This window comes from Hemiscyllium ocellatum, chromosome 8, assembly GCF_020745735.1.
Source record: "Hemiscyllium ocellatum isolate sHemOce1 chromosome 8, sHemOce1.pat.X.cur, whole genome shotgun sequence".
Classification (NCBI taxonomy): domain Eukaryota; kingdom Metazoa; phylum Chordata; class Chondrichthyes; order Orectolobiformes; family Hemiscylliidae; genus Hemiscyllium; species Hemiscyllium ocellatum.
Window position 1 is genome coordinate 115,280,191 of NC_083408.1, and position 16,593 is coordinate 115,296,783.

General features: G+C 43.2%; 1 protein-coding gene across 1 annotated transcript in view; it reads right to left on the reverse strand.

The window, feature by feature from the left end:
- Positions 1–5,225: 5,225 nt before the first annotated feature.
- The window catches only part of brf1b (BRF1 RNA polymerase III transcription initiation factor subunit b), a 475,772-nt gene continuing 464,404 nt past the window's right edge, over positions 5,226–16,593 (reverse strand). The window contains exons 16-18 of the mRNA XM_060829498.1: positions 13,513–13,564; positions 7,756–7,918; positions 5,226–7,195 (exon numbers count right to left, since the gene is read on the reverse strand). Coding sequence (XP_060685481.1) covers positions 7,158–7,195; positions 7,756–7,918; positions 13,513–13,564 — 253 coding nt within the window. The 3' untranslated portion in view covers positions 5,226–7,157. The remainder of the gene's footprint in view (positions 7,196–7,755; positions 7,919–13,512; positions 13,565–16,593) is intronic.

Genomic DNA, 16,593 nt, shown 5'->3' on the forward strand with positions numbered 1-16,593 from the left:
AGTTCAAGGCCAGATATGTTTAGGTAAAACCTCTGAAGGGATTATTTGAAGCTGAGAAAATTTATGCTCAGGTATATGAAGGCTATCAGATTCTACAGACTGGAAATTATTGTTAAATGAAATCTACAAAGGTGATAGACATTCTCTGGTTTGATTACAGTAAAGGAATCTTTTGGGGCACTATAAAATGAGTATTTTGAAATCAGTAAAGGAGTGCCTTTGTGATTAATTAGATTACGCTTTACCATTTGTTTCTAAATTTTTGAATATAAGTAGTTTGGTTTATTCCATTTTATCTTCAATTTTCATGTAATTAACTTCAGTTTTATTGCTAAGCCCTGCAACAAATCTGCAGCATCACATATTTATGTTTCAGTAAGACCACCTCCTTAAAACCAACAAAAAATAAAATGTGTTCTAGTGAGTCAGACTTCAGCCCATGATTGGACTCCTCCAGCAGTAACATCAGCACGTTCTCCCTGTGTCTGCGTGGGTTTCCTCCGGGTACTCCGGTTTCCTCCCACAGTCCAAAGATGTGCGGGTCAGGTGAATTGGCCATGCTAAATTGCCCGTAGTGTTAGATAAGGGTTAAATGTAGGGGCATGGGTGGGTTTCGCTTCGGCGGGTCGGTGTGGACTTGTTGGGCCGAAGGGCCTGTTTCCACACTGTAAGTAATCTAATCTAATCTAATCATACCTCCACATTATTATATAAGTCCCTTTTCAACCTGATGATTGCAATACTAGAAACGTACTTCACTGAAGACGTTAATTGTGAAATGATTACAGCAGTTATTTTCCACTGCCTTAAACAGCCAATATATTATGATCCTGTCATTTGGAATCTCAAGTTCTTCAATTTTCTGTATGCCCATACTTTCCTTAACCTGAGTTGCCTTTGAATTTAAATCAAAGTACCTTTAAATCTGTTCTGTCCCACTTGAGTTCCCTTCATTGTGCAGAGGGTGTAAACTGTGTCCATACAGCTAGAAACTCAAAATCCTGATTGGACTGAAGCATCTCATTAAATATTTACATTTTACCAAAGCAACCTTATCTTTGCTTCGTTCTAATATAGGAATCTGTCCTTCTATGACTTTCATTTTTCAAAGTCAATGCATTCCCTCTGCAGCACTTTTAACATATTTTATATGTAATATAATCCTCAGAACTGGTGGCTCATGATACTGAAACATCAGATGATCTGCGCGTGCGTGCGCACACACACAGCAGACAAAAATCTGCAACAATTTCCCCTCTATCCAGAAATTACTTATCCACAAGGATCAGTTGTAAACGAAGCTAGAACATGACCCAATCTTGAGGTTGCACAGCTCCTGACAATATTCCCTCCTGGGTTGAGCAGCTTTCACATCTTCAAGAACTTCGCAAACAATGACGTCATATTGTCAGGGTTGTTCTGTAGGTAGCTTCACCAATTGAAAGGCAGTGTCATAGTGGAAATGTCATTGAACTAGAAACCCAGACGAATGCTTTGGGGATGCGGTTTCAAATTCACTATGCCTGACGGTGACATTTAAATTTGACAAAATCTGGAATTAAAAATTAATCTGTAGCAAATGCAAAGATCCGAGTGGTTCACTAACATCAATTCAGGGAAGGAAATCTGCCATCCTTGTCACTGGCTGGGCCCAGCATTTATTACCCATCCCTAGCTGCCCCTTTGAGAAGGTGGGAGTGAGCTGCCTTCTTGACCCGCTGCAGTCTATGTGCTGTGGGTTGACCCACAATGCCCTTAGGGAGGGAATTCCAGGATTCTGATGCAGTGACACTGAAGGAACAAATTTCCAAGTTGGGATGGTGAGTGGCTTGGAGGAGGGGAACTTGCAAGGGGTGGTGTTCCCATGTATCTGCTGCCCTTGTCCTTCTAGATGGAAGTGATTATGAACTTGGAAAACACTGTCTAAGGATCTTTGGTGAATTTCTGCAGTGCATCTTGTAGGTAGTACACACTGCTGTTACTGAGTGTCGGTGGTGGAGGGAACAGATGCTTGTTGATTTTTTTGCCAGTCAAGCAGCTGCTTTGTCCTGGATGGTGTCAAGCTTTTTGAGTGTTGTTGGAGCTGCCCCCATCCAGGCAAGTGGGGAGTATATTCCAACACACACCTTACATGTGCCTTGTAGATAGTGGGACAGGCTTTGAGTAGGTGAGTTATTCACTGCATTATTCCTAGCGTCTGACCTGCTCTTGTTGCCGCTATGTTTCTTGGAGGGGGGGGGGGGGGTCCAGTTCAGTTTCTCGTAAACGGATATCAGCAGTGGTAGAAGTTCCATAGACTGTGAATAAATAATTCCTGAAACCTGTCACGGTAATCAGAAAATCTTTCATACCCACTGTATTGATCTCTGCTTTAGCTGTGGGCGGGAAGGAAGAAGCGCAGACAGTGGTGGAAGAGGGTTAGAAGGAGAGAAAGCAAAAACTCAACATACCCAACAGGAAAGGCTAAACAAACTGGGGTCTCTCCTTGGTAATGTAAAGATTAGAACTGTTTGTTCTAATCTTTGTATTACCGTTTCTGCTATGAGCTTCTGCTATCCTCAGTAGCCACACATGCAGATGACAAGCAACATGAATTCAACTGGGGCAACACTAATATTATAGGACAAGCCAAACAGAGAACAGCCAGGGAATTCCTAGAGGCATGGCACTCATCCACAGATTCAATCAATAAACACATCGACCTGGACCCTATATACCGGCCACTGCAGCGGACAGATGGAACTGACGACCGGAAGCGGCAGATTCAAACCACTACAAATGTCGGAGGAAAGATCACAGAAGCGCTTCACAGGAGGCTCCCAATCACTGAGGATGTCACCTAGACAGGGGACGAAACGACTGCAACACAAATTCCCAGCTCGGCGAACAGAACCACAACAACGAGCACCCGAGGTACAAATCTTTTCACAAACTTTGAACAAGCTTCAGGGTTCAAAAAAAAACTTTTAGCGCTTTAATAAACTCTGGACACCTCAAAGCACTTTAGAGTTAAAGTAGTTGTTGAAGTGTATTCACTGTTAGTCTACCTCGTCCAAAACCATCTCCAACAGAATGGATGGCACATGTCTCGCCCACCAGCACTGGTTTCCCAACACACAGTATTCAAAGTGGGGGACATAGAAAACTCTCTACAGAACCTCTCCTTGAAACGAAGCACCACTGACATTAGTGACTGGAAATAGCTTGCACAGAAAATGCTACCTTGCCCATTAATTACACTTTGGGTCCAAAAACGTAATGGTGGCAGTGAGGGGAAGCAACAGCAGCAAACCCTGCTCACTGTGACCTTACATAACATCCTGCCATTGTGCCCAAAGACCTGTGGGCTCTAACTGAGTTCCCCAGATGGGTTGGCCAGACTGTATGAAAGGAGATTGGATTGGTTAGGACTGTCCTCATTGGATTGGTGAGGTGGTGGGGGGGGGAAAACGATTCATATAAACTTCATAATTTTTTAAAAATTCATTCATGGGATGAGGGTGTCACTGGCTACATGAGCATTTATTGTCCATCCCCAATTTCTCAAATGTCTGTTAAGAGTCTAGAGTCACACGTAGGCCAGATAGATCTTACTTCACAATTGACAATAGTGTCACTGTCATCATTAAACTCTTATTTCTGAGTTATTATTAAATTCAAATTCCACCATTTGCCGTGGTGGGATTCAAAATCAAGTCCCCAGAACATTACCCGAGTCTCTGGATTAATAGTTTAGTGAAAATATCACAAGGCAATCACCTCTCCCATAAATTCTAACGGGATCGGACAGGAAAAAAACAGGCAGGATGTTCCTGATGACGGGTGAGTTCAGAATGAGGGGTCACACTCGAAGAATACCACTAAAAAGTTAGATGTAATTCTTAGGCTCAAAGAAATCAAAGGGTTTGGGGACAAAGAAGGAACAGGGGACTAAGTTGGATGATGAGCTACCATCATATTGAACGGCAGTACAGGCTCGGAGGACTGTTTTCTACATTTCAACATTGACTCCCTCCACCACCGCCACCACACTAACGACAGCGTGTAACACCGCCACCACACTAACGACAGTGTATAACACCGCCACCACACTAACAACAGTGTATAACACCGCCACCACACTAACGACAGCGTGTAACACCGCCACCACACTAACGACAGTGTACAACACCACCACCGCACTAACGACAGTGTATAACACCGCCACCGCACTAACGACAGTGTACAACACCGCCACCGCACTAACGACAGCGTATAACGCCGCCACCGCACTAACGACAGCGTATAACACCGCCACCACACTAACGACAGTGTACAACACCGCCACCGCACTAACGACAGCGTATAACATCTGTAGATGTACTGAAGTACAAAGGCTCCTTGAACAGCAACATCCAAACACTGCTATGTCAACCACAACAAAGGGCAAGGGCAGTAGGTGCATGAGAACTCCCAGCCGCTGTGGAACTGGATTGCTGTTACTTCGGAGGTACCATCTTTCAAATGAGACACTATGCCAAGGGTGTTTGTTCCCTCTCAGATGGAAGTTAAAGATCTTTGTGTTACAAAGACACTTGATATCTATCACTGTTGGAAGAAAGCCTGCTAACAACAAGCGAAGTTGGAGGAATGTTTGTAAAGAACAAGCAGTACAGCCGATCTCTCTCAGTTCTCAAGGGAAAACCCTCTCGCTGAACTCAGGATGAAATCTATTTGCTGTGGACAATGTGGGATTGAAGGAATATCTCACAACTGTATTTCCTGCCAAAGCTGGATCTGAGATAACTGTGTGACGTGATGAGTGATTTTGTCATACATGCCAGAACATCACAATGATGGACTCTGGAACATTCTAATTCTTATTCTTTTACCTTCAAGAATAATCCATTGGCCAAAGTGTCTTTTCTTCAGAAAGTCAATCTTGTCAAAGAAATCTGTTACTGGCATTTTTTTTTTCTGAAGAGAGAGAGCGAGTATTGCTTGCGCGTACATTTGGGGAAAACTTCAAGGGATAAGCATTCTTTCATCTATCTTATTCCATGTGGGTGTTAACCAATTATTGCATCTTCATCGTTTAAGCTTGCTTTGACAATCAATCACTAATTGTGTTTATTCATTTGATAGATGTTGTAGATTGAAACTTGATATCGATAAGATATTTAGTTGGTCATCTCAGTTTCTGTAAGGAGTTCTTTTATTTTATATTCTGACCTGTGGACCACAGCAATCATCCATACATCTAGCCTCAATCATAACTTGCAGCTCTATTAAAAAAAAAACAGGGAAGATCCTCACAGAGCCCTGGGCCAAGAGATCTTCCATATATGACATAATTAAAAAGCACCAGTATCAGCTCATTATCTCATTTCTGCGATTTCAACAGAAACAACACTTTGAAAAATACGCAACGACATCCAAGTGCTTTGGAGATTCCCGAGACTGTAAATGCTGTATATAAATTGTAGGTCTTTATTTGAAAAAAATCTATGGATTGAGAAGAAACTCAATGCATTCCTTCAGCCACATTTTTTAAGAATTTCAGTTTGAATTTTTTTTTGCATTTTATAGCCAGCCAACAGAGAATAATTTGTCAGGTCCACACAGGAATTGAAGGTGAAGACATGGATGGATTTGTTGTTCACAATATTAGGTATTAATTCCAAATTGATGCCAAAGCAGGTAATTATTATTTTTAATCACCAAGGAAGAAAAGATGAAGGTGAACTGACAACTTGTCCAACTTTAACGGGAAACAACCATTTAATGGGATTCAGATTCACAATCACTTGTTTTTTATCTGGATTCCAAACTTACAATTACTTTCAGTATTAGCGATTGGTATGTGATAGCACAGCACGGTCTATGCTCTCTCCTGACACAGTGTACACTTGTACTGCTGGCTGCTTATCCACAGTTTAAGCTGGCGTGGAAATCTCACACATCTCACATTAATTCTTCAATGAAAACCAAGTGACAGCACAGATTCGCCCTACCTTGCACGTTGCTTTATGAACAGTGTGATTTAATAGCTTTGTTTGGGAAAACTGCTGCAGCTGCTCTGTGTAGAATGAGCAGTAAATGTAATCTGCTATTACATAATATAATATGAAAAGGGTTCTGTTAGCACTTTGCAAAGCTGTAGAGAGACAGCGCTTGATATCAGGAATGGCTCATTGTATCTGATGTCACATGCTTGTCTCACACAGCTGTGATGTGGCATAATTTGGTCAAATCAAGAAAAGCATCAAATCTATAATGGCCCCGATCACTCTTCATTTGACAACACTAACTCCCCTGAGTTTGTTCGTTTTTATTTTTTTATATAGAAAAACACTGATCCTATGGAATGAACAGAAAAGATATCAAAGCAACTCAAACCAGTGAATCCACAATCAGCAATCAACAATTTATAAAGATGCCATGGATTTTCGTCCTGTGTAACTGAGCTGATGGCATGGGTACTCCCTGACACTCTGACATCACACTCACTGTGAGGACTTATTGCTGAACATAACTGATCATTTCTGCATGGTTTCAAACAACAAAATGGACCTTCAGCAGATTAGACAATGACGACTTCTTGCAGACCCCTGCCTATTGGAAATTAGCAGCTCATTATTTAGAGACATGCTATCACACCAATTCCAGTAAAAACCAGGCACATGGAAATGTGGGTGCACTTGTGGAATTTTTTTTCAAGTTGGCATTCCCACGTGACATTCCCACGTTTTGTCTCCCAGGTTTCTAAACCATCGCTCCTACACCCTATTGTTTCAAGCATCTCTGCTCCACGGGATGGTAGGTACACAGGAATAAAAAAAACTAAATTATTCAAATGAACTGTAATAAATAGCAAATTCTGTACAAAAAATAAACAAGGAAACAAAAACTCAAAAAGCCAGGAGTTGCCATTTCATTTTCAAATAGCTCCTGATCAAAAAAAAGTTCTTCAGTCACACATGCCTGAAAACCGTCATCATGTCACGTGCCAGGCAGACATTCCCAGGCTTTCGCGACTGCTTTCCTGGATCAAGCCGGTCACGCAGGAGAACGGGGCTCTGCCACCAAGCTGTCTGCCTTGAACAGAACAGGAAACACTCCCAACTTTCCGACCGGCTTCATTGCTCCTTCGGGAAAGTACCATCATCCTCCATCATTTAGAATCCATCATCCTCCTCCATTTCAAAGCCATAATCTTGAAGAGAAAGATAAAGTCTGTCAGCCTTCCACAAGTGTAAGTTCTCTCTCACATTTTTCCTGCTCAGATTCTACCTTCCTTCTCCTCCTTAACACATGAACCCAGACTAAGGTACAGTTTTGCAGGTGCCTCACACTCCCTCAAGTGGATAGTCCTCTCAAATTCAATTATAACTGAAAAATGCTCTGAGGTGCTTTGCAGCTGGATGTTTGTAGAGTCCCAATCTATTTAACCTTGGCTCATAAGACAATCCTTCCATCCCAGAGATCATCCTAATGAACCTTCGTCGAACTGCCTCCAATAAAATTACACAGAGCTGACTAGGACTCTCTACAGTTTTACTGCCTGCTGTTGGCATTTGTTGGAAGGATTCACATGTTAATACCTCATCTGGTGTTTGTTATGAACACATCATCTGTGATCATCAAGTCCCAAGTGAACCCAGAAGTTCTGGTGCAGAATCAGGGACATTGCCCACTGTACCACAAAACCTCCTTTGAACTTCTAAAGTCCCTCTGTAGCCTTTCTCCTTTGAACATTTTTTTCAAAACACTTACCATTTCCACCGATAAGCTGCAGCGCACTGAGGCAGTTCTCTTCCTCTTCTTCCACCTCCTCCTCCTCTTCCACCTCGTCCTCATTATAAACCACAGGGCCACTCTCGACCAGCACTGCAACAGGCTGCTCTACCTGACTAGCACCAGGTCCGGAGTCAGGACCCTGCAGGAGACACAGGATGGAAAATACATCAGTGTAATCGTAGTGACTGCCCTTCACACACATTCAGAGACAGGCAGCAGTGTGAGGGCCTCCTATACACACCACAGAGAGAGAGAGAGAGAGAGAGAGAGAGAGTGTGACAGAGAGTGAGAGAGAGAGAGAGCGCAAGCGTGAGTGACCAACAGCAAGACAGAGACAAAGATAGAGTGACACAGACAGAAAGAAAGCGAGGGGGGGCGGGGGGGAGAAACAGAGAAAAACAGACAGTGAAACAGAAACAGAGACAGAGGGAAGAGAGAGAAGGGCAGAGAGAGCAAGAGGGATAGATAGAGAAATAGAGATAGAAAGACTTGGAGAAAGAGAAAAATAGAGGGGCAGAAAAATGGGATGCACAGTGAATGCTGAGGACTCCCAGAGCCCCTCTACTGAGATTATATTACTGTGGTGGCTCGTTGGCAGTGGAACAGGGCAGACTGGGGATAGAAGCTGATGAACAGTAAGTTGACGAACAGTAAGTTGACGAAAATGATTTTGAAAGTATAACTACATCAAGCTGTTGCTGTGTTGTCTGGAGGACAGCTCCTCTAATCCAGGCACCAGACCTGACTTCAGCAAGGAGTGGTTTTCAAACATGACTGAGTTAGGATTACACAATTCTAATCCTGATGTGATTCCTGGACCATAATCACAAACACAATTCAGTTTCTTAATTTGTCCTCCGTCTTTTAGCAAGGTGTCCTATGCTTCCCTCTCACTACAGGTTGAGTTTCCGTCACCTCTTCTCAACAATGGCTTAATTTTATATAACAACTTTAGGATTCTAAGCTAGCTCGCAGGCCGTGTATAAAACAAAGAATAACACTACATCAGGACATGTCAGGTGAGATGAGTAAAGACTTGGGTTTGTTGTCGACTGACCGACAGTGACTGCAGTGAATTGTTAATGGCTTATTGTACCAAATATCCCCAGGCCGGTGAAAGGTGGTCAATTTGTTCGACAGTTTCAGTGCTTAATACTGGAGAGATTCCTGGGGTACTTCAGCAAAGTGTCAACCACATGGAGATCTTTAATAAAACAATGATCTGAGGATGATGAAGATCTGAAAGAAGCAGAGACTACTGGAGAACTCAAAGGGTGTGGCAGCATCTGGGTTTCCAGTGACATAGTTTCAACAATGTTCTGAAGAAAGGTCACTGGATTTGAAATGTTAACTCTGTTTCTCTGCTCAGATGCTTCCCAGACCTGCTGAGTTTCTCCAGCAATTTCTGTTGGGGGACCTTGAGTTGCTCTGACTACTTTAAATCAAGACAGAGTGATTGCTTTAATTTGGGCTTTTGCCTGAAACGTCGATTTTCCTGCTCCTCAGATGCTGCCTGACCTGCTGTGCTTTTCCAGCACCACTTGGATCTAAACTCTGATTGCTTTAATTGCAGGATTCCAGTTTTATGTTCTAAAGCCTAAACTTTCAGATTGTACCATTTAGTTAGGTTTCTGTTTATTACTCATTTATGGGGTATGGGCTTTGTAGGCCATCCATCTCTAATTGCCCTAGATACCAGGGAGAGGGACCGTGATATACTTACACATTAGCATTGAGAGGAAAGAGATATGACAGGTTTTAGCATCTTGAGGTGGATAAATGTCCAGGCTCCATGACAGGTATCCAAGGTTGCTGCAGGAGATGAGGGAGGAGACTGAGGGGCTCTGGCATTAGTTTTTAAATCCTCTCTGGCCACACAGGACTGAAGGACAACTAATGTGCTACCATTATTCAAGAGAGATGGTAGGGATAAAGCAGGTAACTGAGCCTATTGTCAGTGGGAGGAGACTAATGGAAACCTTGTGAGGGATAGAATTAATCTCCACTTGGAGAGGTAAGGATTGATCAAGGATAGTTAGTATGGCTTTGTATGGAGTTCATGCCCAATAAATTTTAATTTTTCAAGAAGGTGACTAGGTGTGTAGATGAGGGCAGTGCAGTAAGTCTTGTGATAAAGTCTAGTTAGTTAAGAAGCGAAGAGTCCGTGGGATCCAGGGCAAGTTGGCAAATTGGATCCAAGTTGGGATAGTAGCAGGAAGCAGAGGGAGATGGCTGAAGGGTGTTTTCAGGACTTGAAGCCTGTCTCCAATGGAGTGCCATAGGGTCGGTGCTGGGTCCTTTGCTGTATACAATAATGAATGTAGAAGGTATGATCACTAAGCTCACAGATGGTATGATAATAGGTGGTGTAGCAAATAGTGAGGAGGAAAGCCTTACAAAACAATATAGACAGGCTGCTCAGATGGGTTGAACAGTGGCAAATAGAATTTAACCTGAGACAGAGAGAGCATATGACATGCACACACTACAGGTCAAGTGCTGGAAAGTGAGATTAGAATAGGTGGATGATTAATGACCAGTGTGCATAGGATGGGCCAAAATGCAGTTTCTGTTCTGTAAAAAGTTCCAACTCTATTTTGGCCAAATAATGCTAAATTATTATAAGAAAGAACCTTTTTTTGGAAACACAGTAGCTTAGTGGTAAAGCCGTGGAACTCCCTGCCCACTCGGGGCAGGGGGGAAATGCTGCATATTGGAAGTGGAGATGGCGAATAATTTCAAATTGGATAGGAACTCGACAAAATAAATTTCTATGGGTACAGGGATAGAATGGGGAAATAGATCTGAGTTGCTCAATAGCGAGTCAGTCCAGTAACAGAGGGCTGAATGGCCTTTGGATATGAATGACTCTATGACATGGACAGAAATGTATTGAGTATTGGATAGACAGCTGAGCTTTACTCAGTTAAGGCTGATTGAGGGAAAAATGACCTCAGACAAGGGCAGGTGGGAAAATGAAAGTGCTGCCTCACCACTTAGCCGTATATTATAATTCCAGGGTATATATGTAGTCCTCATGTCCACTGCTTCTCTCACTTGGGATTAAATATGATATCTCAACCTCTGCGATCGGATAACCCAGCACAGGGACTTAAGCAAACATCTTGCTGGTCTCTCAGGTGGAGTACTGGATTAGGGCTACAGATCTGACCACTGAGGAGCCGGGAGAAGAAACGTGGCATTGCGGTCGGAATTCCCGAAATGAAAGCGGGGGGATGAGGGGTAGGCATCTTTCACAGTGGTGTAAACAGTGGTCTAAAATGTTTGGGCCGCTGGTGGGGCAGGTAATATTCTGGTGGTACTTGGGGAACACCTTCCTTAGATTGGCTTGATTGAAGTCACCAGATAAATGCGGTGTTTCATTTTGGGAAAGCAAATCTTAGCAGGATGTATACACTTAATGGTAAGGTCCTAGGGAACGTTGCTGAACAAAGAGACCTTGGAGTGCAGGTTCATAACTCCTTGAAAGTGGAGTCGCAGGTAGATAGGATAGTGAAGAAGGCGTTTGGTATGCTTTCCTTTATTGGTCAGAGTATTGAGTACAGGAGTTGGGAGGTCATGTTACAGCTGTACAGGACATTGGTTAGGCCACTTTTGGAATATTGCATACAATCCTGGTCTCCTTCCTACTAGAAAGATGTTGTGAAACTTGAAAGGGTTCAGAAAAGATTTACAAGAATGTTGCCAGGGTTGGAGGATTTGAGCTACAGGGAGAGGCTGAACATGCTGGGTTTTTTTTCCCTGGAGCGTTGGAGGCTGAGGGGTGACCTTATAGAGGTTTATAAAATCATGAGGGACATGGATAGAATAAATAAACCAGTTCTTTTCCTTGGGATGGGGGAGTCCAGAACTAGAGGGCATAGGTTTAGGGTGAGAGGGAAAATATATAAAAGAGACCTAAGGGGCAACGTTTTCACACAGAGGGTGGTACGTGTATGGAATGAGCTGCCAGAGGATGTGGTGGAGGCTGGTACAATTACAACATTTAAAAGGCATTTGGATGGGTATATGAATAGGAAGGGTTTGGAGGGTTATGGGCCAGGTGCTGGCAGGTGGGACTAGATTGGGTTGGGATATCTGGTCGGCATGGACGGGTTGGACTGTAGGGTCTGTTTCCATGCTGTACATCTCTATGACTATGACAAAGAGTTGCTGAGATACAATAGTGTATGTGAAGACATCACTACTCTGTGTACAATATTTAGGATGAGTTGACAATTTAACAATGCTCAGTTACCTTTAATTCTTACTAATTATCACTGACACTACCTGTCTGTTACATCAGGAAAAATGTGTGCTAATCTTCGGTAATCAGCAGCAGCCATTGCAATAAAACACAATTCCCCAGGTACTTTATCAGATTGGGTCTGAAAATTAAAATGTTTTTAAATTCTTATTAAAATGTACCAATGCAAATTAATCCATTAGAATAATTTTTTTTAAAAAAGCTAACTTATTAAAAGATTTGAAACAATCACAATCTTGAACCTCATTTATTTTGACAATGGAGATGACCCTGGTGGGAGACTGTGTGTGTGTGTGTGTGTGTGTGTGTGTGTGTGTGTGTGTGTGTGTACGTACACGTATGTATATGTGTGTGTGCGCATGTGTCTGTCTATGTGTATGTGTGTGTGTGTGCATTACACACACACACACACACACACACACACACACACAGCAGAATGTCACCTATACCAGAGGTTTGGACAATGCTGATGGGAGGGAGGAGGGTAGGATTGGGAGGACCTTGCAGATGAGAACGTAGCTGTCAAAGTTCACCTCTTGAAGCCATTTTATTTTGTAACCTTCCTCGTCCCAGACTGGTTTTGTAACTGTTCGCACAGCTACTCTATATAATGACATCAGGGATCCCAAGCTAGACTGATTACTGGGACTCGGGACTATGACCTAACTTTACAACTTCTCCATTTCCTACATCACTGAATCAAATGGCACTGCTCTTCCCTCCTTTACTTCCTTCCTGGATTCATAAAAGTGGAATGGCTCCTTGTTTCAGTGCAATCCCACTGCAATGAACTACAGGGATCCAGGTTCGATTCCAGCCTTGAACGACTGTCTGTGTGAAATTTGCATGTTGTCCCCATGTTATCGTGGGTTTCCTCCGGATGCTCCAGTTTCCTTCCACAGTCCAAAGGTGTGCTGGATAGATGAGTTGGCCATACTAAATTGCCCACAGTGTTCAGGGATGTGCAGATTAGGTTCATTAGTCAGGGGTAAATATAGGGTAATGGGTTTGGTTGGGTTACTCTTCAGAGGGTCGGTGTGGATATGTTAGGCGGAAGGGCTGGTTTCCACACTGTAGGGATTCTATGATTCACCCCAACGGTGGCAAAAAGGTAGTGCCACAGCATCAGACCTCAGCAGTGACCCCAACAACTGCAGTCCCACAGCACTGACCCCCAAATGTCTGTAGTCCCACAGTACTGACCCCCAATGTCTGCAGTCCCACAGCACTGACCCCCAATGTCTGCAGTCCCTCAGCAGTCACCCCCAATGTCTGCAGTCCCTCAGCACTGACCCCCAATATCTGCAGTCTCTCAGCACTGACTCCCAATATCTGCAGTCCCTCAGCACTGACCCCCAATGTCTGCAGTCCCTCAGCACTGACCCCCAATCAGTGGCATCAGCAAAACCGTGATAAGAGGATTTGACATTTTAAAATACCATAGAAACTAAGTAAAGGCTTGTTACCGGGTTAATTGCTGGTTTTTTCGAAGGTACTGAAGAAATCAGGGGCCGAAGTCTGGAAGAGAAAGGAGAATTAATCTTTGAGTTGGCGTTTTCAGTTTGATCCTTTAATATTCAGACCAAAATCAAAGAGTGGACTGAATTGTACACTTCGAAGTAATAATCCTGCAGCTCCTGTTTCACATTAAAGCAGGTTCAGTTGTCCTGAAGTTATACCTGTGTGAAAGTTTTAAATATACAACAGAAAAATAATCAATTTAAACATGGTCAAGGTTTTAACTAATCTGTGAGGTGGTTTATCTATGGTGTTCAAACATGGCTCAGTGTTAGTGTGTGTGAATAAGACACTAGAGAGATGGGCTTCAACTGAAAAGTGAATATATTAGAGTGGGGTATAAAAGGGAAGTGTACTGCCCATAGCCGAGGCATGATCTCGGTTTACGAGGGAACGCTGGTGGAAAGGCTGATGAAGTGAGCAGTGGGAGAGACGTGTCTGGAGATAACAAAAGCCTGGATGTGTGTTGCGTGTGAACAGAGACAAAAATACAGTTTGACCATTGGATCAAGACAAAAATAAAAAGCTGCAGAGTTTGGAAATCTGAAATGGAAACAAAAAACATTGCGCAGTTCTAGTGCCATCTGTGAAGAGAGGAATAGAGTTAAAAGGTTCACGTCTGTGACCTTTCATCAGACTGAACATTACTAGCTTCACCAAGAGAAATTGTCTCAACACCATTCACCAGGCCGACTCTCACATGATAGACCTTGCCAGTGAGCAGGGGCAGGAAAACACCATGTGTCACTGCAGGAGGAGCTGGTCTGGAGATTACATTTTATTGGTGTGATTGGCAGCTCTTGTTCACACAGTATCAGAGAAACTACAAAGCCAAGGCACCCAAGGGACACCAGCTCCTAATTAACTCACTTAGGAAATGATCTGTGCTTAATGAGGGGGCCTGCTCCATGCTGCTGTCAGAAAGGCAGGCACAGACTGGCTGACACAGTGATAGATCGGAGAGCTCTGTGTTTCCTCAGGATTGCCACTTCATTGTATAATTAATTTCCAAGGTTATCTGGAAGGCCTGTGGCAGTTTGTTTAATTGGGAAGCAGCTTTTCAGGAATTTAGCCCCTTCCGGTTTAACTAGAAAATTGATTTGTGTTTGGAGATAAGTTTGTTCTTCATCCTTGCACAAAATCTCCCAATCACAGCACATATCCTGGAGTGTTTGATATGGGACAGTGTAGAGGCAGCTTTCGTCTGTAACTAGCCCTGTGCTGTCCCTGTCTTGGGAGTGTTTGATGGGGACAGTGTAGAGGAAGCTTCACTCTGTAACTAGCCCTGTGCTGTCCCTGTCTTGGACTGTTTGATACGGACAGTGTAGAGGAAGTTTTACTTTGTGTCTTGCGATGTTCTGTCTCTGTTCTGGGAGTGTTTGATGGGGACAATAAATGGAGCTTGATTCTATATCTAACCCTTTAGAAACATACATTATGACTTTCCTCACAGCATACCAAGTGCATAAACATTATCTAGGAGAAAGTGAGGACTGCAGATGCTGGAGATTAGAGTCAAGAGTCTGTGCTTATGCCTGAAACGCTGTTTCTCCAGCTCCTTGGATGCCACCTGACCTGCTGTGCTTTCCCAGCAACATACTTTCAAAGTATAAGCATTATCGTCAGGAATGGAAACCTGACTGCCGAGGTGAAACTGAGAGAAGACGACCATCACCGAGAACCTCATATTTCTCAGTAAATACCGTCTGCTTTAACTTTGGTGGGATTTTTGTCTACTTTCTTGCAGACTCAGGATCCTCAACTTCTTTCACATTGTTAATAAACATGCACAGGTAAATTCCTGTAATGCACAGAAAATAAGGTCAAATCACAAAGACAGCATGTTTTAGTAAAATCCCAAATACTGCTAGATGGAGGACAGATCATCACTTGTTTCAGGTCATTCCCAAGTCTCATGACTCTGAGATCACTCAGCAGCATTAAGAATGCAACCGTTCACCTCACATCAGAGAATTCTCCTGACTTCAAAATTACAGCAGCAGCTAAGCTCAAAGAAAGGAAACACTCATGGGAGGCAAAGACTGGGGATGCCCCTTTCCAGAAATTCACGTTTAGCAACTTTATTTGGAGATAAACACTGAATAAAATCATCTGAATCTTGATTTTCTGAAGGTACCAGCTGGTCTGAAAATGTTTGCTTCAGGTTTGCCTGGAATCAACAGTTCAAAAATGCTGGCTGAAGCAGCTGTCAATTGTTCTGCCAACTGACTGACAGCCTGAAATGGCTGTGAAAAGGGTGATTTTTCTCTTTGTGTAACAAGATGACGTGCCGGTTGAAAAGCTGACAGGGTAATGTTTGGAGAAATGAGGACAAAGGAGAGAGTCGGGGCACAGGGACACTGAATGGCTGATCCTCATCCAGTTACAAACACTGTCTCTGTGCAGTCACTGCTGTTTATTCCAGTGCGTTAGTGGGGCAGAGGGTGGGGGAGATGCGTTAGAGGTTACTGTCAGAGGAACAGTGCTTTTCAGAATTAGCATTGTCACATAATGGTGAGGGGGCAAGGGTACACAGAGATTTACATAAATATGTACAATTGTTGGTGTATTACTGAAAATGGAAAAAAATCACAGCTCAGCCTGATGACATTATTCCCAGACAGGAGTCACTGGAAGCAATTGGTGGGATCCCAGCAAAGAGGCTCTTCAACCTTGACCCCATCCCCACAGTGATCAAGCTGGAGGCAAAAAGAGGAATTTTCAAAGGCATAAGAAGTGATTTAAGAGAATCAGGGTGAGCTGTTCCGTCCTGTTGGTGTGCCTTAGCATTTCTGCTGCTGAAACCCATGGGAGTGCTTTTATTACCCACAGACTCAACTATTCCAATCTTTTCCTGTTGTCCATCTTCAACACATGACAGCTCGATGAAAACCTCATCCATACTCCAAGTCACATCAAGTATTGATCAGATATCTCTCCCCTGATGGCTCCCATACAGCAACACCTCCAATTTCCAATTCCAGACCTTGTTTCCAGACCCTATCTCACACCTGTCCTTCCCTAACCTC